At 42.2% G+C, this 27,542-nt stretch overlaps 2 protein-coding genes across 3 annotated transcripts; one reads left to right on the top strand and one right to left on the bottom strand.

Moving 5' to 3' along the window:
• Positions 1-1,338: 1,338 nt before the first annotated feature.
• On the top strand, positions 1,339-2,080 carry LOC130034139 (histone H2B type F-M-like). Its single transcript, XM_056125694.1, has 2 exons — positions 1,339-1,407; positions 1,553-2,080. The coding sequence occupies exons 1-2, from the start codon at positions 1,339-1,341 to the stop codon at positions 2,078-2,080; spliced, it is 597 nt and encodes a 198-aa protein (XP_055981669.1).
• Positions 2,081-17,310: 15,230 nt separating this feature from the next.
• SLC25A53 (solute carrier family 25 member 53) lies at positions 17,311-26,373 on the bottom strand. 2 transcript variants are annotated; one of them, XM_056125814.1, is made up of 3 exons: positions 26,242-26,295; positions 22,354-22,432; positions 17,311-18,457 (listed from the first exon to the last, which is right to left on the bottom strand). In XM_056125814.1, the coding sequence occupies exon 3, from the start codon at positions 18,424-18,426 to the stop codon at positions 17,512-17,514; it is 915 nt and encodes a 304-aa protein (XP_055981789.1). In that variant the 5' UTR covers positions 18,427-18,457; positions 22,354-22,432; positions 26,242-26,295; the 3' UTR covers positions 17,311-17,511. The 2 variants fall into 2 exon arrangements, with proteins under 2 accessions (XP_055981789.1, XP_055981788.1); XM_056125813.1 differs by lacking the exon at positions 22,354-22,432 and having other exon boundaries at positions 26,242-26,373.
• Between the last annotated feature and the right edge of the window lie 1,169 nt (positions 26,374-27,542).

The following is a 27,542-nucleotide window of genomic DNA, read 5'->3' as shown; positions in this document are numbered from 1 at the left end:
ATTTAAGTGTGATCATCCTGGGTTTGTTTTTAACAAAGCAATCATGGGCCAGAAAAAAACAGCTCAAACTGTATCTCATGACGTTTTACTAATAAAAATTTAAAAAAAGTTTTGGAATATATGTCCTGCAGGTACTAGGCCACGGCAGGTGTGAAACAGGTAATCACGTGCACACAGAACCAGTTGAGCAAAGCATCTAGGCACTGCACTTGAATTACATTACCATCCCAGTACGGCAGGAAAGTTGAATTAATCCTAGGTGGAACCTCAAAAGACCTTGGGAGCACACCCTCAAGAAAAAGAAAAATGGCACAAAAGATGACCAGGAAAAATGGATAAATGTGACTCTTTCAGAAAATTATGAAGGAAATACGGTCAAGAAATACCTATGATACACATGGAACAATTTGTAGTACTTAAATATGAAAATAAATATATCTGGAGAGAGATAGTGCTTTCTCAAGGTCATAGATACATCTTAATAATCGTCCCAAAACTAGAATAGTAGCCACATTTTAGTTCTACTTCTGTTCTTCTCTGGACAGGTTAGGAGGCTGTGAAAAGATTATGATGCTCAGGGAAACCTGAGGCAACTCATCAGCATTGACAAACCTGATGATGATCTGGGTGGCCTCCAACAAGGCTGCCTGTGCAGCTCCTGGGCAGGAGCAGGGGCAGGGGATGTCCATCTGAAAATCTCTAGAAGGGTTGATACACCTAGGAGTCAGAGACCAGAAGGGATGCATCCTCTGAAACACAAGTGAAATTCACTTTGACAAGAACTTTGAAAAAGCAGAAACTTGATCAAAGAAGTGACTCTAAGGTGAAGCTGCTCAGAACCATTCAGATGCAGGTGTTTTTCTTGTTGCCCGGATCCTAGTTCACACCCAGCCCTTTCTGTCTGGGAAGTGGCTTTCTTGAAGCCATGTTTTGTACATCAATGCACAAGACTGCTTAGCCAACATGGACATTGCTTGCCAACACCCTGAAGTTAAATAAAATAGTAGCTGGGACACAGCAGTGTCAATTTATGTGGAGGTTTCAAATGAAGGTTGCCACACACACACACACACACACACACACAACGTGTAGATGAACATAGGCTCATATTACATGATGAGTGAATTGGCCAATTTGGAGGCAGGACATAATTATGCCACCTAGATCCTTCTTCTTGACTTCACCAAGAGCACTTTGATGCTGCTGTTTAAAATACCATAACTGCAGCAATGTCCCCACAGTTGCCTAAATGTCTGCCTTTACCAAAGGCAAATCCAGCACTTTAAGCCATGCCCCACCCCCCACCAGCACCTGTCACCCGTCAGTCATTATGTAGTCATGGTCAAGGGAATGGTGGACCTGATTGGTGGATGTGTTGCCAGACAGAAGGGCATTCCAATGTCACAGGTAACCTGGGGCTTTGTGAGAGGCCCCTCAGCCCACTCCCCCCCGCACAGTCTCCAGGGAGAGAGAGGCTTTGTGACATCAGAACGGAAGGGGCTATATAGGAAGGCCCGTGGACTCCACTGACGCCATTGGCCTTTGCGACCAGCTTCGCGAAGCTGCCTCGGAGATGGTTAAGCCCAACTCTGCGCCACATGCTGGCCTAGAGCAGGAGTCCCTGGCCCAGAGGCGGCGGCTCCAGCAGCAGCAGCAGCTTTCTTCAAGGAGTCTATCCCCTAGGCGCCCACTGCCACCAATGAGAAGACGGCGTCCTAGGCGCCGCTGCCGCCGCCACCACCGCGAATCGCACCACCGCGGCTACCACCGCGAAACCCACCGCTGCCTCCAGCAAGGTGAAACCCTGGGTTTTGCCAGTTATTTCTGCAGGATCCTGAGGAGCATCCACAGAAACCTGGGTATTACCTGCCAGGCCGTGTCCATTCTGGACTGCGTGGTGAAGGGCATCCTCCAACGTATACAGGAGGTGGCCGCACAACTGGCACGTTATGCGCAGCACTCTATCATCACCAAAAGAGACATCCAGATGGCGATGCGTCTGCTGCTGCCTGCCAGGCTGGGCAGCAGGTTCATGATGCAGGACAACAAAGCCACCAGCAGACGCACCAATCACCACTGAGCTGCCTTGGCACCCTCGTCCCAACGTGGTCAACGTTCACGATGGCTCTTTTCACAGCCACTTCAATGGTCACCAGAAGACCTGGACCTCTAATCACAGGGAAGGACTCTAAGTTGCCAGGACCCTTTGGCCCCTCGGTAAAATATTTTACCCACAATAAAAAAGGATTGTGCTCAGACGCTGGTCTTTGACGCTGTATCTTTAGTGTCTTTAGTGACCAATGATATTGGGATAATTGGTGGTGGAGAATGGGCACGGGTGGAGGGATAGGTACTCGATCGTTGTATGACTGAAATGTAAGCATGAAAGTTTCTAAGTCTGTAACTTCACCTCACAGTGATTCATTTAAAAATAAAAAAATAAGAAATAAAATTTTAAAAAATTTTTAAAAAAGAAGGTGAGCCTCTACCTACCCTCAGGCAGCATTGAAAGGATTTTGACATTTTGCTTAAATTTTACCTTTGGAACCCTATTTTAGATTTGAGCAAAAATTGGTTTGTTGGAAACTGGGGTTAGTGGACAGGGTGCTACTGGATCCCAGCCTCAATGACCTCATGAAATTGGTTAGATGTGTATGTATGTATATGTAAGATGTGTGCCATGCTACAATACATGAGCTTTTTTTTTTGAGGTGTGAGGATGCAAACTTAATGCACTTGTTAAAGAAACAAGTCAGAAGAAAATGCAAAAGGGAATTGGTTTGCCGTAGGGTATGTTGATCTAACAGAATGGGAAGAAAACCACCTCATCAGGTGTTCCTGGATCAGGCTCACCATGTGATGTTATTATGGGTGGCATACCTACTAGAAAGGCTTGGTGAGGCCACTCCAGGTGCAGATTTCTCATCTGATGTCTGGCTCCAATGTGCTTGCCTATTCATTGGGTGCTCTAGGTGTCAAGCCTGCCTGATACATGGATGTTAGCATTTCTTATAGTTACTCTTCATTTCTGGAAAACCGTGCTCTGAGAATTCCAAAGAGGAGTCAGGGCAGAGACTGGGGAGGTGATGTGAAGCAAATGGAGATTAAACTGAGCCTGTTTCCGTGGTTCAATATTCATGCTTCATGATGTGGATACCATCAAGTCTCAGAAATTCTTGTATCTTATCAGCATGTAATTGGCTGCATAAACTGAGGTCATTTTATCTCATGTACAGAGTCACCACAGACAGAGGTGTACATCTGTCCTTTTGATACTAGTCTTCATAATCAAACTACAGATGTTGGAATGGCCAGAATGGAGAGAAGGTTCCCATGTGGACAACCAGATGCAATGTGTGTGCACTATTTTATTTTTATTTTATTTTCTTAATTTTATTGAATCACCATGAGATAGTTACAAGCTTTCATGTTTGGGTTACACTCACACAATGATCAAACACCCATCCTTCCACCAGTGCACATTCCTCACCACTAATATCCCAGGTATACCCTGCATTTCCCACGCTCCCTCTGCCTCCATGGCAGACATTATCCCCAATAATCTCTCTTTTCTTGTAGGGATTAAGGTTTGCAATACAGACACTGAGAGGTTATCATGTTTGGTCCTTTATCTACTTTCTGCACACGTCTCCCATCCCGACCGATTCCTCCAGCCATCATTTTCTTCTCTATTCCAGCTGCTTTCTCCCCTTTGCTCATGAGGTAGGCTTCCAGCTATGGAGCAATCTATCTGTTCCATGTGTCTACTATCCTTAAGTGTCAGCCTCATGCTATGTTGTTTTATACTCCACAAATGAGTACAGTCCTTTTATGTCTTTCCCTCTCTTTCTGACTCATTTCACTTAGCATGATACTCTCCATGTCTATCCATTTATAAGCAAAGTTCATGACTTCATCTCTCCTGACAGCTGCATAGTATTCCATTGTGTAGATGTACCAAAGTTTCTTTAACCAGTCATCTGTTCTAGGGCACTTGAGTTGTTTCAAGATTTTGGCTAATATTTTAGAGGGTGAGGATTTTCCTAAGGCTAAGGTTGGTTCAGTTGAGAAACAATATTTAGAACACACTACAAGAGGACTAATGGTAGGACTAAAGAGTGCAGTCAGTACCAGTGTAGCGCCTGATGGCATTATAGAGCCTTAGATTAGAGGGATATTGCTTGTAGAGAGTGGTGTTTCTGCAGCATATTTTACAGTAGACAGTGTTTATTTTCCCCTTGTAGGGACTAAGTAGATTTTTTTTAGTTTTGGGTAGATCTTTATCACAGTGGAGGATTTTTTTCACCCATAGCAAAGGCAGTACTCAAGGAGTCTGCAAATTTTTGTTTGCAGCCATTAGCCAAATTCATAACTCCAGTGATCTTCTAATGATAATTAGAGGAAAGATAAGATTTTTGAGGACTGACTGTTCTCAAACTTGGAAATGGTCTTAGGAATGAAACTGAAAATATAACTTGCATCCCAAAGAGCCTGGTCAGTATAACCAGGAAAAGAACTGTAGCAAATCTTTCTGGGTGATTCCTCAAGACATTTGTATACGTCCAAAACTTATTATTAGTTGAGAAAAGCTCAGTGTAGATTCATCACATATCTAGGGTCAGATCTGTGGCCTATTTAAAAAACAGGACTTTACCAACTCAGGAAATTCATAGACTCCAAGCCATCATCACAAAAATCAGTAAGTGGGCTACTTTAAGATAATACAAGCCTCACAAACACGTCAAGCTCCTGCAGAAGATGGCATAAAACTTCAGAACTATAATCTCTCTCAATGTCAATGGGCTAAATCTCAGGCAGGCAAATATATAGGAAAAGGACCATAGCAATTGCATTTCAGAGAAGTAATAAATCCAATAACCCTGAAGCTACAAGAGTAAGGTTTAGACCTGGTAACATCTTCCTGATGTAAGTGACAGATCCTAAGAAGGTTGGAACCCACAGATAAACAAACTTCATCAAGTGACAGACTGCCATTAAGGACCTGAAGAAGATTTTCTGACACCTTAAGCACCCCCACTTCTGCCAGAGAAACTTGAAAAAGGCAACACCCCTCCTGCCCTTGGCACACAAACAACCCATGCAACAACCCATGCAGATCTGAGTGCTGGGATAAAATCTCAAATAATAATGGTGGGTCTGGTGTCAAAATATTGAATGTGATCAAAGTAGAGAGAGAGTAATGTGGAAATCATCTGCCCCACAGGTAGGGGAAGGGTGTGGGATGGGGGGATACTGGGGTTGTTGGGGGTGGAGAATGGGCACTGGTGAAAGTACGGGTGTTTCATTGTATGACCGAGACTTAGACCCAAAAGCTTTGTAACTGCTCTCACAGTGATTCAATAAATAAAATTATAAAAAATGAAAAATAAGTAAGGTGGAGTTCATACACAATTCAATCAGCTAATCAGTGGCTGAATAAATACCAGTATTCCTACATAAAAAACACCTTGGAGGAGCTACAGTGATAGTAGAGTGTGCAGCAGTTTCACTGCATTTAACCAACCTGGGAAAGAAAATTATGAGAGGTCATTTTACGCCCACTGTCACTGTCACTGTCACTCCCGTTGTTCATCAATTTGCTCGAGCAGGCCCAGTAACGTCTCCATTGTGACACTTGTTACTGTGTTTGGCATATCGAATACATCACGGCTAGCTTGCCAGGCTTTGCCTTGCGGACGAGATACTCTTGGAAGCTTTCCAGGCTCTCCGAGAGGGCGGAGGAATCAAACCTGGATCGGCCAGGTCGGCCTCGTGCAAGGCAAACACCCTACCCACTGTGCTATCACTCCAGCCCTTACACCCACCATGCTCACAAAATCTTTTTATTTAAAACACTTTTTGTTGAAGAACTGAGATTTACAAAGTTGTTGATAGATGTGTTTTACAAAGAAAATTTAAGTCCTGAAACACTAACATAATTGTAAATCATGATGCCAAAATAAAATAAAATAAAACTAAAAGGCTCCTGCACAACAAAAGAAACAATGATCAGTATAAAAAGACTCCCCATAGACTAGGAGAAAGAATTTGCCTAACACTCCTATAATAATAAAGGGTTAATATCCAAGATACATAAAGACACTGGTAGAACTTTATAAGAAAAATTAAAAACCAACCCATTAAAATATTGGGGGTAAAGAGGAATAGAAATTTGCTCAGAATAGAGCTGCAGATGGCCGAAAGGCATATGAAAACAATGTTCAGCATCAGATCATCAGAGAAATACAAATGAAAATGACAGTGAGATATGACCTCACACCAGGAAACTGGCATACATCTGATGAACAGAAACAACCAATGTTTGCAGGGATGTGGGAGGAAAAGAACCTCATTCACTTCTGGTGGGAATATAGAATGGTCCAGTCTTTTATGAATCAATATAGACATGTTCCATCAAATAGGACTTGATCTGCCATATAATAGAGCAATTCTAAATTTTGGTATTTATCCCAAAGGCCCAAATCACTCTCAAAAAAGACATTTGCACTCCTATATCGATTGCAGCACTATATGCAATAGCCAAAATCTGGAAGAGCCCAAGTGTCTGAAGAACAGATGACTAGATAAAAAACATAGTACATAGACAATTGAATACTATTCAGCTATAAGAACAAAATAAACTCATCCAATTAGTGGTTACATGGAGGGATCTGGAGAGTATCATGCTGATTGAAGTTAGTCAGGAGAGGGATAAAGACAGAATGATACTCTCATACGTCATGCCTTTAATCGGAAGCATATCATTGTATGGGGAATAGAGAGATGGGGGAGGGGTCGAGGAGGGGACGTTGGGACATGGTGGAGGAAAGCTGACACTCTGGCAAAGGATATGGTTTTGGAATATCTTTTGTATGAATCCCTACCACTTATATTGTATTGTAAATCATTGTCCCTAAAATAAAATTAAAATAAATCTGAAAGTGTGGCAATATGAGAGAGGGGGTGGGATTGAGGGAGGGAAAATGGGGACACTGATTGCAGGAAACGTACACTGGTTAAGGAATGGGTGTTGGACATGACTGAAACCCCACCATGAACATCTTTAACTGTGTATCTCAAGGTGACCCCACCATGAACATCTTTAACTGTGTATCTCAAGGTGACTCAATTGAAGAAAAAGAAAAGCGTGGCAATACCAAGTGATGGCCAGCAGGCAGAGCACTGATAACCGTAAAAACAATGCAATAATGCTGTAAATCGGTGTATGCCATGGGGAAAATAAGTCATTAGCAACCTAGATACCCTCTATTAATATCAAAGGTGCCCCTATCTTTTCATCACTTTCATCACTGTCATCCCGTTGTTCATTGATTTACTCGAGCAGGTGTCAGTAATGTCTCCATTCATCCCAGCCCTGAGATTTTAGCAGCCTCTCCTGTCTTTCCCAACGCTCCTGTATTGGAGGCTCTTTCAGGGTCAGGGAAAAGAGACCCGTTATTGTTACTGTTTTCGGCATATCGAATACACCATGAATAGCTTGCCAGGCTCTGCCATGCGAGAGGGATACTCTCGGTAGCTTGCCAGGCTCTCCTAGAAGGACGGAGGAATCGAACCCGGGTTGGCAGCGTGCAAGACAAACACCCTACCCGCTGTGCAATTGCTCTAGTCCTGATACAAAAATAAGAGTTAAATAACCAAACAACAATGATGCCGTTGCAATAGCAAAAAATCATAGCACTGACAATACCAAATGCTGATGAGAAATTGGAGCAGCAAGAAGTCTCATTCACTTTTGTTGGAATGCAAAATGTCACCAAAGAAGAAAATTTGGCACTTTAGTAGGTGGTATTTTGAGCCATATCTGACTATGCTCAGGGTTTACTCTTGGTTCTGTGCTCAGGGATCACCTCTGACAGTACTTGATGTTCTACCTCTCCATCCCCTCCCTATTTGGTCATTTATAGAAAATTAAATATTTTTACCATATAATTCAACTCCTTGGTACTTATCTAAAGGGGTTGGCAATATATGACCATAAGAAAACATGCACAGTTGTTTATAATAGTTACTCATAACTCTCCAAACTTGAAAGCAATCAAGATGCCTTTCAATAGGTGGATGAATAAATAAACCATGGTACATTCAGACACTTAAAATATTATTCAGTATTAAAAGGAGATGATGGACTGGAGTCCTAGTACATTAGGTAAAGCCTTGGATGTAGCAGACCCATGTTCAATTTCTGCCACTACGTATTGTCTCTTGAGCCTTGGTAGGAGTGATCCCTGAGCACAGAGCCAGGGGTAAGTTCTGGGCACCACAGGTTATGGCCCCCAAAACCAAAAAATAGCCATGAAGCCATAAAAAGATACTGAGTAATTTTTAAAACTTCATAATATAAAGCAAAAGACCATTTGTAAAGGCTACACATCGCATGGTTCCAATTTCATGACTAGAAAAGACAAAGTTATGAAGGCATTAAAAACGTGAGGTTTCACAGAATGAATAAACAGAGCACAGAGGATTTTAGGGGTAGGAAAACTACACTGTATGACAGTGTAACTCTAGATACATGCTATTATACATTTATCCAAACTCATGGAAATAGAATAAAAGTATACATAAAGGTGAACTACAGACTATGAGTGATAATAATTATCAATAAGTTTCATCAAGTACAACAAATGCACCACTCTGGACTGGGATGTAGATAGTGAGGGAAGCTATTTCTGTGTATGAGTAGAGAGTACCTTCTTTTTGAATTTGCTCTCAAACTAAAATTGCTCCAAAAGCTGATTTTAAAAGTAAATTTGTAATAAATTTTTAAAATTAAATGTATATAGGTACTGGTAACAACATGGTAAGACAAAGAAAGGGGATGACAGAACTGGGGGCGGAGTGATAATAAGGCATTTGCTTTACACACATGCCTGACCTGGGTTCAATTGCCTGCATTCTATATAGTCCCCCGAGCACCGCCAGGAGTAATTTATGAATGCAAAGCCTGGAGTAACCCCTGAGCATTGCTAGGTGTGACCCAAAAAAGCCCAAAGAAAAAAAGAACATATTCACACTTCTAGGTACATATAGTATATAAAGTTCAACTATCTGTAAAATAACCTTGTATACTTTAGGGATGCTTAAATGAAAAATTAGCCTTTAAAGAAATGCCAGGATAATCAGAATAAGAAGGGAACAAAATGACAATAATAGCTGGAAATGATCATGTTGGTCTGGAACTGAGTGTTAGTTAGAAGCAGATAAAGTGATATTCCTGATAACCTTTCAGTCTCTGTATTGCAAACCACAATGCTCAAGAGAGAGAGAGAGAGAGAGAGAGAGAGAGAGGAGAAGGGAAGCACCTGACATAGAGGCAGGTTGGGGGGTGGGGAGGGGGAGTGATGGGAGGGAAACTGGTGCTAGGAAATGTACACTGGTGGAGAGATGGGTGTTGGAACACTGTATGACTGAAACCTAATCATAAACAGCTTTGTAAGGGTCTATCTCACAGTGATTCAATTAAAAATTAAAAGGAAATAATGAATGAATGAAATGAGAGAGAAATATCCAAACAATAATGAGAGTAGCAAAAATTAAACATAGCGCTGACAGTGCCAAATGCTTCTGAGAATGTCAACAGAAGAAACTCTCATTCACTTTTGTTGGAATGCAGCATCAAGGAAGGGGATAGGAATATAATCAATGTGGAACCAAGGAGGCAGAGTGAAGGAGTGGATGACATCAAAGCATTCTGTTCTTCGTCCTGGTGGTCAATATCTGCCAGAAATATCCTTTAAGCCATATTTTTCCTAAGATTTCACTTATCTAAATAAAACAGAAAGCAAGTTTACCAAATGAGATTGAGGATTGAAGGGAAAGTAATCAAAATTTGAGACAAATCAAAGACTGTATAAAAGAAAAAGGTGCAGAGTGAACAAAGTAGGGAAATACATCTTTATTCCATTATTCTATGAAAACACCACCTTTTATGGTTTATTATATTATGCCATTTTATATGTTAATAACTTTAATATACCACACTATATGTGTTATTCCAAAAATATAAATTGTAGTACATTTGATGTCTAAAATTAAGTCTTAGGCTAAAGAGATAGTATAGCAGGTAAGAAACTGGACTTGCAAGCAGTAGACCCCAGCACTACATATGGTCCCCCCTGAACACTGCCAGGAATGATCCTTGAGCACAGAGTCAGGAGTAAGCCCTTAGAATAGCCTGAGGTGAACATGATTGCCACTCATTGCCTCTTTTGCAAATCACAACACCCAAAAGGAGAGAGAGAACAAAAGGGAATGCCCTGCCACAGAGGCAGGGTGGGATTGGGGAATGGGGGGTGGGAGGGATACTGGAATCCGTGGTGGTGGGAAATGGGCACTGGTAGAGGGATGGGTATTTGGTCATTGTATAATTGAAACCCAAGCATAAAAATTTGTAAGTCTACAACTGTACCTCATGGTGTCTCACTAATAAAAATATTTTAAAAAATTAAAAAAAATAAAATTAATAAAAACATAAAAATGTTCTAGCAAAAAGTCAAAAAAATACAAAAAAATAGCTTGATGTGGCCAAAACCACCATTCAAAAATTAAAAATAAATCTTAAAAGTAAAATTCAATCTAAATGCACCACTTAAGTAATAGTCATAACATATTATTTTCTATTTCACTTTGAGATCTAGAAGACTGATTTTTATCTTTATATAAAAATTTCATGAAAATTTTTACTTTGTTTTCAACTCTCTTTTTGTGTAAGATGGGGTGAGTCACAACCAGTGGTGCTCAGGGAGACCACATGTGGTGCTAGGGATAGATGTGGGGTTAGCAGAACTAAGTCAAGTACCCATGAGTTATCTCTCTGGTCCACCTTTCATCTTTTTTTTTGCTTTGTGGGTCACACAAAGCGATGCACAGGGGTTACTCCTGGCTCTGCACTCAGGAATTACTCTTGGCGATGCTTGGGGGACCATATGAGATGCCGAGAATTGAACCTGGGGTCTGCTGCGTGCAAGGCAAATGCCCTACCCGCTGTACTATCGCTCTGGTCCCCCCCACCTTTCATCTTTTTTACCAAATAGCTTTAGAGTTAAATTCTCTACTTTGCAAGTTCTAAACATACAGGTATTTATTACAAACTTCTTTTATTGATCTTAACCCCAAGTTATTTTTACATGTCAGAAAACATTAGCATTGATAACACAAAACTACATACTGATATTTTAAATTATTAGAAATCTATTAGAATCGTTAGACACTATTAAACCTTTATCAGAAGATTTAATGGAAACAAGAGATTCATATATAAATGTATTACTTCATTTGTTTTTATGTTAACTAATTTGAAAAATAAATTATTTAAATTATGATATGTTGGGTAGTGGAGGTAGTGGATTCACTACCAGGATCTCACCATTCTACAAAGAAGTAATCATTGATGTCAAGAGAGGGGTTCGGCAGGGTGATACCATTTCACCGAAACTCTTCAGTGCCACCCTCGAGAACATCATGCGACGACTGGAATGGGAAGGAATGGGAGTGAAGATAGATGGTCTGCAACTACACCACCTCCGCTTTGCTGATGACATTGTTTTAATAACACCAAACATCAGCCAAGCGGCACAAATGCTGGCCGACTTTGACCGTGAGTGTGGAAAGGTAGGACTACAGCTGAATCTTACGAAGACAATGTTTATGAGAAACAGCCTCATTCCTGATGCCCCATTCGCTCTCAACGGAACGACCATCTCCGAATGCAACAGCTATGTGTACCTAGGTCGAGAAGTCAACATGACAAATGACCTGGCACCCGAGCTGCGCAGGAGGAAGAGAGCGGCTTGGAACGCCTTCAAGAACGTCGAAGAAATAGCTAAGAGGATGAAGAACCTCCAGCTCCAGGCACATCTCTTTGATTCCACTGTTCTTCCTGCATTAACATATGCCTTAGAGACCTGGGCCCTATGCAAACAGGATGAGAACGCTATTCAGGTCTCCCAAAGAGGAATTGAAAGAGCTATGCTTGGAATATCACGTTTCACTCAAATGAGAGAAAGAATCCGGAGTTCTGACATCCATCGAGGATCAAGAATCAGGGACGCTGTCTCATTTGCCAAGGTGTCAAAAATCAGATGGGCTGGTCACACAATGAGATTTAAAGACGACCGCTGGACTAGAGCTGTTACCGACTGGATTCCACGGGTTGTCAAAAGACCGCGTGGCCGCCCACCTACCAGATGGTCAGACTTCTTCATCAAGATCATGAACGATCGGTTTGAGGCTCTTCATGTTCCCAGAGCGAACAGTTGCCATTGGGCTACACTAGCACGCGACAGGGACAAATGGAGACGTTACTGGCACCCGCTCGAGCAAATCGACGACTAACGGAAAGTTAAGTGATTAAATGACATGTTGGAGCCCAAGAAGACAGTACTTGCTATGCATGCGGCCAACCCCAGTTTGATCACCAGCACCACATATTGTTCTGTGAGCACTGCTTGGTGTGGTCCAATAACAAACAAAATTAAATTGTAACACGCTTGTAAATCCATGTCTCTAATTGCATAGCTTTAGGTATTAGCATATATAATGTAAACTTTTTATAAGCTAAGGCAAACATAGTAAGTTTAACAACTACCACTGATTTAGCTTTAGTTTTTTATAGGTTACTAAAACCAATGATCTGTAATAAACATCAAAACTAATCCCCAGACTTTGAAAACTGCTGGTTGCCAGAGGGAAAGGAAAAAGGAATAGAAAGAATGAATGAAGATCTTTATGGTGAAGGGTGCAGAGAGTCATATACACATACAGAATTGATAAACTATATTCCTAAAATTCCATAGTATTTTAAGCACTGTAGCACTGTCCTCCCATTGTTCATCGATTTACTTGAGAAGGCCCAGTAACATCTTCATTGTGAGACTTGTTGTTACTGTGTTTGGCATATTGAATACGTCACGGGTAGCTTGCCAGGCTTTGCCTTGAGGGCGAGATACTCTTGGTAGCTTGCCGGGTTCTCAGAGAAGGGCGGAGGAATTGAACCCGGCTCGGCTGGGCCGGCCGCTTGCAAGGCAAACGCCCAAACTGCTGTGCTATTGCTCTGAAAAAAGGTTAAGGTATCATCTCACACCTCAGAGACTGGCCCACATTCAAAAGAACAAAAGCAACCGATGCTGGCGTGGATGTGGCGAGAAAGGGACACTCCTTCACTGTTGGCGGGAATGTCCACTGGTTCAGCCCTTCTGGAAAACAGTATGGACGATTCTCAAAAAATTAGAAATTGAGCTCCCATTTGACCCAGCAATACCACTCCTGGGAATATATCCCAGAGAGGCAAAAATGTATAGTCGAAGTGACATCTGCACTTGTTTGTTCATTGCAGCACTCTTTACAATAGCCAGAAACTGGAAGAAACCTGAATGCCCAAGAACAGATGACTGGTTAAAGAAACTTTGGTACATCTACACAATGGAGTACTATGTAGCTCTTAGAAAAGATGAAGTCATGAAATTTACATACAAGTGGTACAATATGGAAAGTATCATGCTAAGCGAAATGAGTCAGAAAGAGAGGGATAGACATAGAAAGATTGCATTCATCTGGGGGATATAAAGTAACAAAGTATGAGATTAATACCCAAGAATAGCTGAGATCAGCACCAGGAGGATTACTCCATAACTTAGAGGCCAGCCGGGTATCCTAGAGGAAAGGGCTGTTCAGATAGAGAAGGGAGCACCAAATAAAGGATGTTTGGAGGATCCTCCCAGGAGGGGAGATGCATGTCGAAAGTAGACTATGGACTGAACATGTTTGCCACTCAATGCCTCTTTTGCAGACCACAACACCCAAAAGGAGAGAGAGAACACAGGGGATTGCCCTGCCACAGAGACAGGGGGGATGGGGGGATGAGGGTGGGAGGGATATTACCCATGGTGGTGGAAAATGGGCACTGGTGGAGGGATGGGTATCTGATCATTGTATAATTGAAACCAAAGCACAAAAAATTGTAAATCTACAACTTTAAAAAAAAATAAAATAAAATAAAGGGGAAAAAAAAAAGAAAGATTGCATTCATCTGGGGGATATAAAGTAACAAAGTATGAGATTAATACCCAAGAATAGCTGAGATCAGCACCAGGAGGATTACTCCATAACTTAGAGGCCAGCCGGGTATCCTAGAGGAAAGGGCTGTTCAGATAGAGAAGGGAGCACCAAATAAAGGATGTTTGGAGGATCCTCCCAGGAGGGGAGATGCATGTCGAAAGTAGACTATGGACTGAACATGTTTGCCACTCAATGCCTCTTTTGCAGACCACAACACCCAAAAGGAGAGAGAGAACACAGGGGATTGCCCTGCCACAGAGACAGGGGGGATGGGGGGATGAGGGTGGGAGGGATATTACCCATGGTGGTGGAAAATGGGCACTGGTGGAGGGATGGGTATCTGATCATTGTATAATTGAAACCAAAGCACAAAAAATTGTAAATCTACAACTTTAAAAAAAATAAAATAAAATAAAGGGGAAAAAAAAGATGATAAAAAAAAAAGCTAAGGTATCAAAAACTAAGCTGCATTGGTGGCATTTGCTTAAACTTACTACACTTGCCTTATAAAAATTTGGCATTATGTATGCTAATAATTTAGGCTATACAATTAGAAACATGGATTTACAAAGCATGCTATAATTTATTTTTGTTTGTAATTGGACCACAATCTTTAGAGTTGAAGAGATAGCTCAACGGACTGAGAGCATACTTTGGTTGCAGGAGACCCAGGTTCAACCACCAGCTCCACTTGATCCTCTGAGCATTGCAGGAAGTGTCTCTCAAACACAGATATGTGAGTAGTCTCTGGATGTGTTACAAAAACCAAAACAAGTTTCAGCCTTCGAATATAATATAGAAATATTAAAATTCTAATTATTGGATAATTCAAGGAAAAGGTGACTATAGAGAATAAAAACGTGCTCAGATATAAAAGCAAATGAAGTAAAATATTAATAGTAAATGAATTTGAGAAACAGATTTATGGGCACTTTGTACTTAAGCTGGAAAAATTTCTATAAAGTTTGAGATAAATTCTAAAAAAGAAAACTAAATTAAGAAAGGAACATGAACCAATACCATGACATCAGTTGGAGTTGACAGTATTACTTGGAAATAAATACATACCTTGGATAAAATTGCAGGGAGTACAGTAGTTTATTTCTTTTTTTTAGCTTAATAACAAAAAAGCCAGCATAAATTTTTTTGTAAATGTTATTTCCTCCTGGGAGTTAGCCTTAAAATATAACTAACTCCTGTTAAATTACTCCTTTCCTTATGCAGACTATTCACTGTCCTTGATTTCGCAGAGTACTGTCTTATTTTGTTCAAGTCTGCACAGGGTTCAAACTGGAGACTTCAGGGGGCAGAGAGATAGTAAGTACGGTGGATAGGGAACTTGCCCACCCAGGGCTGCTGATTCAGGATCGATCTCTTCATCCCGTATGGTCCCCCAAGCACCTCCAGAACTAATTCCTGAGTGCAGAGACAGGAGTAACCTCAGAGCATTGTTGGGTGTGGCCCCAAAAACAAACAAAACAAAACCCTGCAAACTTTATTACTCATCTCCAGCTGCTCTGGACCTGGCCATGTTCTATTGACGTTGCTGGCAAATGGCCTCTGAATCTTTTATCGGAGACCTAAAACTGTGTCTTTAATTTTTTGTGTTTGTGAGAAATGTTCAGTGCTAGGATCTACAATCAGATCAACGACAATTTCAGTTTGGTAAGAAGTTGCAAGTGCATGTCTTTATCATGATAGGATCTTTAAGGGAAAAATTGCAGGATATGCCATTTTTACAACCTCAAATTTCTAGGTTTTAAAGAGTTCAAAGGTTAATATAATGTGTTTCTGTCTCATAGTGGTGGAAAAGCAAACATGCCATCAATAACACAAACTCATCAATAATACAAAATAAAATATTCCAATTAAAAGTCATTTATTATTATTATCATCAGCAGCATTATAATAGCATAAAATTAAATCCCCCAATGAAAGAAAACAAAATAACACCCCAAAGGCATGTGTCTTACTGACAGTGAGCCAATGACATTATTTTCATATACAAGGGACAGCACCCTGAGGATAAAGACAATATCACAGTATGGTAATCAATTTAATAATCCAGTCAACATTATTAAGCACCTAGGCACAATGAGATATTTTTAAATGCATACAATAATCCCTGCTTTCAAAGAGGTTAATTATGTAGGAGGTATTGAAAAACCAAGAACACAGAGCCACATGTATCAGTGATGTAATGGAAGTGCCATGAATTAAGTCTTCATGGAGAGGGGGATCACAAGAGACCAATGAAATATTCAATTGTGAGAAATCAAAAGAGACTCTATAGAGAAGCAGACATCTAAGCTGGTCTTTGAGAAACTGGAAGGATGTCAACGGACTGACATTAGGAGAAGGGGAACTACAGGTGGAAAACAGGGTAGGCCAAAGCAAGGCCACGGGAAGTTTGTGGCATGCTTAAGGAGAGAACAGTCATGTTTGGCCAGTAAATTTGATAGATGTAAATGGGTAGGAGTGATATGACAAAATGCTTCAAGTTATATGGGCTCATATTTTGAGTGACTCTAACCAACAAGTTAATATTTCTGATATTATGTATACATGACTGTTATTTATATAATTATGTGCACAGCAATGAAGTAGAATTATTTGTGAAAAGATATGGTCATTTCACTTCCCTTGTTTCTTCGAAGAACTCAAGTAGTTCTAGACCTTTCTAAAAATGTCCCAGTATATATAGTACCAAGAAACATAGTAATTTTTTTCTATTTTTCATGCAATTAAATCTCTTCTCTCAAAGTCCATTATTTTCATCCATTCAGGGACCATCCTCTTCCCATTTCTGCCTCCAGCTCACTAGTTTTTTCAGCTTATCTGTTGAGCTGAGTTAAATTTAGGGTTTTGAGTCACAACTACCATCATGAACCCAGGACCCACACAGCTATGAGAAGTGATAAGTCGTGGTGGTAGGGGTAATACAAGATGTAATGAAAATGTAGTAATGTGCGATGTTCTATGGATTTCCAATTCTAAGAGTCAAGTTTAAAATTGTTCTTGGTTCTTTACTGAGTTTTCTCTAAGGATAACTGTAGGGCTCCCAGAACTCAGAGTGCTTTATTAAGGTTTCCTCTGAATTATTCTAGAGCTTTCTCTGGAATTTCCTCTAAGGAATTCCTTAGAGGAATAAACATTTCATCTGGATTACAAGTTACTTAAAGACCTCCAGTTCCTGAGGCTATTGAAGCTGTGAATAGATTGAGGCGACTTTCTTTCTAAGGAATCCTATTGGGTTTTGTCTGTGTGCCCAACCAGACTGGTAGTTGGGAATTTCTTATGGTCATTGACAGTTCAAAGAGGATAAAGAATGACTGCATTAAGTACCCAAATCAAATAAGTAAACTATTCAGACCAACCTAGGAAGGCGTAGAACAACAAAGTTGTCATGACCATACATCTTATAGCTAGAATATCTTACAGCTCTTTCTTAGAATGAGACCTCCTCTGCAGGAAGTCATGGATAGCAGTAGTGAGTCCCCATGTCACACTAGACCTTAGAATAACCAGGGAGCCACCACGGTAGATCAGGAGTACCTTTCGGCCCCGAGTGTCCCATACATCCTGGGCTGAGGCCCACAGGCTTGGCATACTCTGCCAGCCAATATGGGACTGCATATTGGCAACTAACACAATAAGTGGATACAGAACTAGGCAGGTGATCGTTCCATTGACACCCCCAGACACCAATGCAGGAACCCAATGGGGCAGGCCTTGCTCTGCCAACCCATCCTGGATGGGGTCCTTGAAGGAGAAATACAGAGCACTCCCCAGGCTGTTTCTGACAAGGACAGGCCAGAAGCCACGATAGTAGCCTAGTGAAAGCCGACCCCAAAGCCCATAAGAGTTGAATTCCTTGAGAATGCTGAAGGTGCTGGGGAACTGGGCTTGTTTGCGACCATCCTGCAGCACATTTTGCACTCTTTCAAATGGGCTGAGTGCCACAGCCTCCACCACACCAGACATGAGCCCTGCAGCCCAGCGGTGTCCCAGGGAGTGTGGCCCAACAGGGGAGAGAGAGCACAACATACTATCATAAGTCCCAAACAGGAGAGTCCCTTGCAAAGTCTTGGAGAGGAGCGGTGGGTAGATTCCACGGTAGAAGTATTGAGGGCCTTCATGCCAAAGCATTCTCACAGCCTCTGACACTGCTACAGCATGAATCTGTTGCCGGAATACAACTTTATAGATAGGAAAGGTCAGGAAAGTAGACATAAAATTGGAAACAGCCCCAAGGGCGTAGGCTTGGGTGTGCCAACTTTTCTTTCCTGGAGCTTCTACTCGTGTCCTTTGCTGAAGCTCCTTCCCTGGAGATTGGTTCTGTTCCCCCATGCTGAAGATAACTGGGTGCAAATGGAAGAAACTGGCAAGAGTGGAAAAAAGTGGTTAGACTGACCATTAAATTTGTTAGTAAGCATTTAAGTTGTTTAGTTTGAAACAGAGCCTCAAGAAACTCAGCTCTTGAACTGCTTTCTGATACTCAGATTCATTAGGAATTAATCAATCATAAATTAAAATGAACAGTTTCATTGAACAATGATTGCTATAGTGTTTTTGTTGATGCAACAAATATGCAATATCCAAAGGTTTAAGACTTTATAAGTGTGATTGAGGAAGGAGGGCCCCAAAACCTACTATATTCAACTTCTACCACATGAAAATGTGTATTTGATAAACTGTTAGAATACTAAGTTGATGTTCTCTAAAACATAGCATTGTATTGGAGATAATAAAATTCCAAAATTGTAGCCCAATACTTACTCTAAAAGTTGGTAATAAATTTGAGAAGCAGGGAATATCCCTTGTCAAAAATCATTCAATAGATTCTTGACAACGTTATTGCCATTTTATGGCAATGCCTTGCCCCATCTCCCAATTGAGAAACAAAGAATCACTGTTCCTAGTTCAGCACCTAGTTCAAACTCGCATATCCCTGGCAATTTCTAAGCCTAATCTTTAGACCTGAAGCTATAGAGATACATTTAGAGAATAGTTGATATTAATCTTGACACAATTTTCTAGGTAATTTTTTGTAGTTGGTGTCTGGAAAGTGCCTCTCCTCACCGTGTGCCAGTAGTACCACAGTTCTGATTTACCCAGCTATAACAACTAAGTACCTCAGACATTGCCATATGTCCCTTGAGGCAAAACTGGCCCTGGTTCAAAACAATTTTAGTAGAAGGGGGGAGGCAGTGTCAAGAATTCAATTTATTACTCTTGCCTCAGAAAGGTGCGGGATCAGGTGGGGCAATTGGGACTTAAATGAGGAAGTTAGGGCACATAAAGGTAATCTGCAATAAAGAAGAAATGAATGTTCACTGGAGATCTGACAAACTGTGGAGCATTTGTCAGGAAAAGAAGACAGGACTAGGACTGGGATAAGATCAGGCTGTGCTGCAGTGAGCAATGGTGTATACAGACAGGAAGCATAGTGATGGGTAGCAGAGAGAAGAGGAAGAGACAGTACAATGATCGTTCAGGAGACTCATTTCTAGATTGGCAAGAGGCTTGAAACAATTGCAGATTCAGGGGTTGGAGCAATAGCACAGTGGGTAGGGCATTTGCCTTGCAAGTGGCTGACCCAGGTTCAATTCCCAACATCTCATATGGTCCCCTGAGCACTACCAGGAGTAATTCCAGAGTGCATGAGCCAGCAGTAACCCCTGTGCATCGCCAGGTGTGACCCAAAACGGAAAAAAATTGCAGATCCAAAATTTCAGAGAAGCCTGGGCAGTTTGGTCTCTGGTAGGAGGGGAAATGTTAGTTTTCTAATGCTAGCAATTGCTAGCAATTGCTGACCTGCTCAGTAGAGACCACAGGGACTATTAAAAGCAATTGCTAGCAATTGCTGACCTGCTCAGTAGAGACTACAGGGACTATTAAAAGTCAGGGACTACAAGTCCACTGTGGCCTCCACTCTTCTTCCAGAAGCATCCACATCAGGTCTTTCTGGGTTCTTGTCTTACTCCATCCATTATCCCATGATCTGACCTAAAGCCACATTCATCTCTTAGTGGAACAGGATGGAGCCTCAGCCTCCTGTACTTTGTCATCACCTGCCCCCCAACCACTCTTTAGCCTCATTGCCAGGAGATTGGGTGATCCCTTTACAGGCCAACTTCTGGCATTGTCCCAAGGACATTGGACCCTTGGCAGTCATCTCCATTCCTGTAAAATCAATAGGGTTCCCTCTCTCAGCCCCAGAATGGGATAGCTCCATTCAGTACCCTAAAACCACAAGAGAGTCCAACAGTATTCATCTGTCTGTCCTACCAAGGAAATTCTTCCCCAACTTTTCCCTATACTTAAGCAAGGATGTGTGGTAAAGAAGATTCTTGTCCTTGCTTCTAAGAGCATACTACCACTTCTTATTTATCTGAGTTACTATCACAAACATGTGTTGACTGACTGCATAAGTCAGGATAACCAGGCTAAGATTCGGCCATTAATCATCCTAAGGGCCAATTCTGTTATCAACTTTTTCTGTGATGTTAAGAAATTTACTGATTTTTGGGCTGCAGTGATAGCACAGCAGGTAGGGTGTTTGCCTTGCACGCGGCCAACCCGGGTTCGATTCCCAGCATCCCATATGGTCCCCTGAGCACCGCCAAGGGTAATCTCTGAGTACAAAGCCAAGAGTCACCCCTGTGCATCGCAGGGTGTGACTGAAAAGGCAAAAAATGAAAGAAAGAAATTTACTGATTTGGGGGCCAGAGAGGTGGTATAGGGGTTATGGCTTGCCTTGCACACAGATGACTCTGGCTTAATTCCTGGCCCTGCATATGGTTCCCTGAGCCCCACCAGGAGTGACCCCTGAGCACAGAAATAGTATTAAACCATGAGCACAGCTTTGTGTGGCAAAAAAAGAAGAAAAAAAAAACAAGAAAAAAAGAAAGAAGAAAAATAAATTCATGTATCTATCTTTAAAAAGGAGTAGATAGTGTGGAATATTCTGGCATCCCAGAATTATAATGTGTATGTCACAGACATGCAGGAATTTGGAGCAATATTTAATTGAGGAATTATGTGTTTACACATTTTATTCTTTCTGCCAATATATTGCCAGTCATTTTTCAGGAATTATAAGTGAACAATAATTTAGTAACCTTCCTTAAATATCCAATCCAACATTTTATCACTCTAGTTCTTCCTATTAATAGGGAATTCCCTGTTTAAACAGAGAATCAGGGAATCCCATTTTCTCCAGTGTACTTTTCTGTTAGGATGCCAGGCTTCAGAGGGTTTCAGAGTAACAGGACACAGAATTTGTGTTCAATACTTACTTGTGTGATCTTAGATAAACAAGAGGCTTCATTCAGTATCAGTTTATCCAGCTACAAAATAGGGACAATAAACCTTTCTCAAAAGATTGTTAGAAAATGTAATAAAGTAAAATTTGCTGAATTAGTTGAATATCCATTGAATGGTGTCCTCAATAAAATTCTTCTTTTTTCAAAAGATGCTTCCTGTGGTCAGATAGATAGCTCAAATTTCTGAATGCATGCTTTGCATGCAGGATCCCCAGGTTTATTCTCAGCACCACATGTTCCCCTGAGCAATGTAAGGAGTGATCACTCTGCCACAACTTTTACGCTCTACCTCCACAGAGTACATGTTCTTGTAGGACACTGTAGGTCAGCCAGAACTGAATGATGTGTTGGAAAAAATGCTGTGTTAACATGGGAAGTAGGGAAGAACTTTCTGTTATGAATGGCTAGTAGGGAAGATCTTTCTACTATGAATGGTTTATATGACATATATAAACAATCCTGTACTGCCTGACCCTGTAAGATGAATTTCAGAGTGGATACTGGAAAATATACTCAACGAGCCCTTGAGCAATTGCCCTTACTCTGAGTTCCTACTATGCTTATAGTCTGATAAATAGGCCCAAGGGACTCCAGGCTGCCTTGACCACTCTTGTCCAAATGGAAAACCAATGACACACACCACATGTAGGGCATCCTTCAACAAGTCCTTCGGTTAGTTCACAAGGACATTAAGGTCATCTACATATCACTATGGTTAAACCTATGTGAAGTTGGAGATGACTAGAACTTGTTGCCTGGCATAAAATATTTAGGAAACTAGTGGGAAATACAGGTCAACAATGAGCTGAACTATCCTGGAAGACAAAATAAGGGGTGTACTAATCAAAGTCAGAACTGGACAACAAAAGGAATTTGTTTCACATGGGCCATTAAATTTCTCTCTGAGGAGAAGCATCTGACTTAATCCTAAAGTGACAGGTAGACTCACATCTGGCATGAAGGCAGGCATTCAAGGCTGAGAAAAAAATCCGTAGGCTAATCAGTAACAGTAGTGAAAACCACAATACCTAAAAGAAAAATGAGAGGGGGAGAGAGAGAAAGAGATAGGGAGGGAGGGAGAGATGAGGGGGAGAGAGTCTGCCATAGAGGCAGGCTCTGGGGTAGGAGAGAAACTAGAGACACTGGTGGCAGGAAATGTATACTGGTGAAGGGATGGGTGTAGGACCATTGTATGACTGAAACTCAATCATGAATATCTTTATAACTGTGTATCTCCAGGTGATTCAATATTTTAAATTAAAAAAATTAAAAATATCCTCAGACTCAAAAGCCTAAAACTTTGTGTGGTTCATGAGTCTGGACTTAGGCTGTGGGAAGCAGCTGGAGCTATGGCTGACTGAAAGAAGCCATTTTAAGGCCAGAGAGATGCTATAACAGGTAAGGTGCTTACCTTGCATATAGCACACTCAGATCAGATTCCTGGCACCCCATCTAGCCCTCCAAGCCCACAAGGAGTGATACCTGAATTTAGAAGCAGGACTAAGCCCTGTGCATAAATGGATATGGTCTCAAAAGTAAAAGAAGTAAAAAGAAAGAAGCCAATTTAAACGAAGGTGTTCTTTGCTTTCTCTACTGCAATGACTTGTAGTGTAAAGAGACGAGTTTGAAGTCAGTGCTAAGTTTAAATTTCCTCTGTTACTTCCTAGCTTGATGGCTTTTGCCAAATCTTTTCATCATTCTGAGCCCCAAATTCTTGTCAATATCGTCAGTATTGTCATGAAAGTTATATATGAGACAAAGTATCTAGGTCGCTTAGCACAGTACCCAGTCCATAGGTTGTTTCATAATTTCTACTAATAGTTGCATTAAAAATTAAGGTCCAAGAAATAAAGATAAAAAAGGCCTAACACACTGATTAATCTGGAGAGTATTTTTTGCTTTTTGGGTCACACCCAGCGATGCACAGCGGTTACTCCTGGCTCATTCACTCAGGAATTACGCCTGGTGATGCTCAGGGGACGATATGGGATGTTGGGAATTGAACCTGGGTCAGCCGCGAGCAAGGCAAATGCCCTATCCTCTGTACTATCGCTCCAGACCCTGAAAAGTATTATTGAGATGCTTGTTTGGAAGATAGCAGAAGAGTTGTTACTAATTTTTGAAGCTTGACATCTCCAATGACAATGTGTAGCCTTATTAAAGTTACTTAACATTCCAGAAACTCAGTTTCCCTATCTGCAAAATGGGATAACAATGCCTGTGTCAAACTTAATTACGATAAATTGAATGTTCCTGGCAGAGGAGTCGGGCAGCCAAAGGGCAGCTCTAATTGTTCCTACTGAAAGCTTTTTCTCTTAACCTTCAGACTTGTAATGGCTCTTTTTTCGAAATTTCAAAATGTGGTCTCATAAGAGCCATCAATTGGAACACACTTTTTCAGAAGGCCCAGAAATAAGGGATGCTTCATACCCATGTGGAGTCCAACTTCCATGAAGAGGCCCTTGCTTTGGGCTTAATGGACCAACCGCAGGCACCTTTATACAATCCAATTGCTCACTACTTTTGTCAGATTTCTCAATATCAATTCTTTGTCCTATTTGGTCCCGCCTCTAGGTTCAGTGCAGATGACCAAACTTCTGTTAAGTCAAAATGAACACAGAATAAAAGTTTTATTTTAAATAAATTCATGTCAAAATGTCTCAAAGACATTTATGTCTTTGAGAAGTAGAGGCAAACCTCTGAAAGAAATCCAAGAGCCACTACCAGTATCAGTCCTGATAGTGTGTGATAAGCCTTTTGTCTACTTCTCTCACCCTCCATTATTCACGTCCCCCTTACCCCACTATTTCCCCTACCAGAGAAAGATCACATTCTTCAGATAGATGAAACTTTATCATCATCATCAATTTGGATTGACTACTCCAAGAAACTTTATGTATTGTCGTGGTAAATAAGAGGACAGAAAATAGCAGGTGAAGTAACTTGGTAGGTTGAAGATGAACCCAATAGTAGTGGAAGGGCATAATGTTCATTTGCTTCCAAGAAACAGGAGTGAAGACCAGGTCCCATAAAATGTCTCCTAGCCACAATCTATAGAAGGGAAGCAAGACCTTCTCTCCAAGAACCATAAGTCAGGAAAAATGGAGCAGGTTTCCCAGCCACTGGTTTCACAGCCCTTTCACTCAGGATAGCCCTGCATGCCGTTTCCATGGAGTCACTCCTTCTCTGGGGTGAGCGATGCCAAACCCAGCAAAGGAGAGGTCCCCTCAAGAGCTCACAGAAGGGCAACCTAGCAACCTGTTCCTAGAGCCAGGAAATGAAAGAGCCATATCAGCAGCGGATTGAGGATTAGGTCAAATTGTGTTTCACTTTTAACACTTCAAAGAGGAAGAGGTTGCAAAGAAAGACAGTGTGTAAGGGGGGTGGTTCTTACATATTTCAGGTCACAGACTAATTTGAAAATCCACACAGCTCAGAAGAATATACAGAGTCTAAATTCTTAGCAAAAAAACTATTCAGGGGGCTGGAGAGATAGCACAGCGGGTAGGGCATTTGCCTTGCACACAGCCAACCTGGGTTTGATTCCCAGCATCCCATATGGTCCCCTGAGCACCGCCAGGAGTAACTCCTGAGTGCAGAGCCAGGAGTAACCCCTTTGCATTACCGGGCGTGACCCAAAAAGAAAAAAAATATTCAGGAACGACCCTAGGTAGGAATCGCTGCTCTGGAGTACACTGTCACAGACGCACTGGCAGCAAACAAACTTTCTTATTACCCAGAGCATGATTTGTTGCTTTGGGCAGAGGCTCGCTCACACACCCTTCTACAACTTAGAATCAACCACAGAGCTAGTTAAAAAGAATAAACCATGTACCCATCCCCAGGCCTCCAGAAGTGGAGTTCAGTAATCTGCTTTCTAAAATGCTCTCCCAAAGTTTCTGAGGCAGCAGACCTGCTACCACACTGGGTAATAGTACGGGTTCTGGTATGAAACTCGATCCAAATTTTGGCTTCACCTTGTAATTTCAAGACCTCTCTGAGCCTTAATCTCTACAAACTGAAGAAATACGTTGGGAGGCACAGAAGGGTGTTGTGCTCCATATGTGCATGTAAACTAACAGCTTCTTGTAGTGTTAGAAAGAAAAAGCTTCAGTTTCCCCTTCTGTAGAGTGGGTACTATAAAAAGTTTCCCATCCTTACCTCCACTCATCTCCTGGCTGTCTCCCCCAGCATTACCATCTTAACAAAAGTGCTATTGAAATTATTTGAGACCATCTCTGCAAAAGCAATTCAGCAGGGCAAATGTTAGGCATTAGGAGTACAATAGACTTAGGTGCAAAATTGGACGTGGATATTTATTTGCTTCATAATGCTGAGCAATACGCCTCTCAGTTTCCTAATATGGAAAATGGAGATAATAGTCCTTGCTCGCTCAGTCTATCGTCTATAGCCCCATTCCCATTTTGGCGTTTCTCCACTAAGCCTTAATCTAACAGTTGAAGAGTGTTTCAAACGATTAGTCTTTGAAATCAGACATGCCGCCCTGGGTATACGCGCGCTGCACTTTCCAGCCTTACTATCAGGAGGCTGAGCCTTTTTTCTCCGTTAAATGGGCTACTGCCTCCTCCTTCACAGGGCTGCTGCGAATAAATGAGATGTCTGTGCAAGCGTGTTTGCACACAGAATGCGTTCCAGAAACGCGTCTCAAACACCCCCCCCCCTACTCCCGCGCATCCTCCAAAGGTGAAGAACTCTTTTTGTTCACTTGATTTCTGTCCCACCTCGTGTGGAACGGCATCGGGTCTCCAAGAGGAAAAGGAGAGCACAAGCTGAAAGAGAGGGAGAAGGGAAGCGAGCAGGGAAGCGGCACACTCACGAGTGAAAGGCAAACCGGTGAGGTCCGTGAGTCCGAGCTGCACTTGATACGGCGCTGGCCCCCGCACCTGTGTGCCGCAGCCCCTCTGGCCCGCTCCCAGCCTCTAGCCGGCGATGGCCTCAAGGCCCCAGGCTGCGCTCAGAGGCGGTCCCGGGTCCCCGCTGATTGGCCGCGCCGCGCCGCTCGTCACGCTCTTTTGTCTCAATGGGCAGAGGCCGAAAGCAGCGGCGGCTGCTGGGAGCGCTTGTGGTTAGGCGGGGGCTGCTCCGGCTGCCGTGGGAACCGTTTTGCTTCCTCCACTCAGCTGCCCTGGCCGGGAGGCAGCGCAACCCGGCTCTGTTTCTGCAGCCCCAGGTCGCTCAGCGGCCGGGGAGGCGTCATCCTTTCCCCCAGGGGGCCGCGACGACAGCTACGGCCGCGGCAGCACCCACGACGGTCACAGCGACTGAGGTTACTGCCCACCAGAGCAGGAGAGGTAAAGGGGAGCAATTGCCTGGCACCAAGAGAGCAGCGGGGAAACCTCACGAGTACTGGGCTGTTTGTTCCCCGTCTTGGGGAAATCGAGAACTGCGAGACAGAGGAAGGGGCAGAAGGAGAAGGTGGGATGCCACCGGATGCTGCCTGATGCTAGGAGCTTTGGACGCTTAGGGGGCGGTAAGAGGGGCGGAGACTCGAATCCCCAGCAGTCTGCCTGGAAACTTTTGCATCCCCTCCCAGGGTGTGCACGCTCTCCAGCGGGCGTATCCAATTCCCATTCTTCTTCTTAGCGGGCTATCAAAGGCGAATCCGAATTTAAATTGTGTGCGGCCAACTGCAGAACTGTTGGTTGACGGTTTCCGGAGGAAGTGTGATAGGGTGGGTTTGACTTGTATTCAGAAGGTGGGCAAGGGATTTCTCCCCGCTCCTCCTGCAAAGATCTGGGTAGAGAAAGCCAGATGAGAAGTGAGACAGCTTCTGATTTTCCCTTGGTGAAAGAACAGTATAGACGCTCAGGAGATTGGGATTTACCACCCGCTGTGGACAGTTCCAACAGACTCTAGGCGAAGTTACTTAGGACCCCCATTGCAGAGGTAGGAAGGGAAATGAAGGAGCTCACTGGTTTCCCACCTCATCTGAGAATTGGTGCTAGAACATTATATGCCTAAAACTCTATTATCAATAACTTTGTAAATCACAGTGAAGTTTTAAAAAAAAATTTTTAAAGAAATCTAAGTAATAATTTTAAATTTTAAGAAGGGGCATGGTTGAGATCTGGAACCATGAGTTTTAATGGAGAAGTTAATTGTTATAAATTCGTGTTG

The sequence above is a fragment of the Sorex fumeus genome, unplaced genomic scaffold (genome assembly GCF_029834395.1).
Source record: "Sorex fumeus unplaced genomic scaffold, SorFum_2.1 ptg000058l, whole genome shotgun sequence".
NCBI classification, from domain to species: domain Eukaryota; kingdom Metazoa; phylum Chordata; class Mammalia; order Eulipotyphla; family Soricidae; genus Sorex; species Sorex fumeus.
This window is presented reverse-complemented; position numbering and strand designations above follow the sequence as displayed.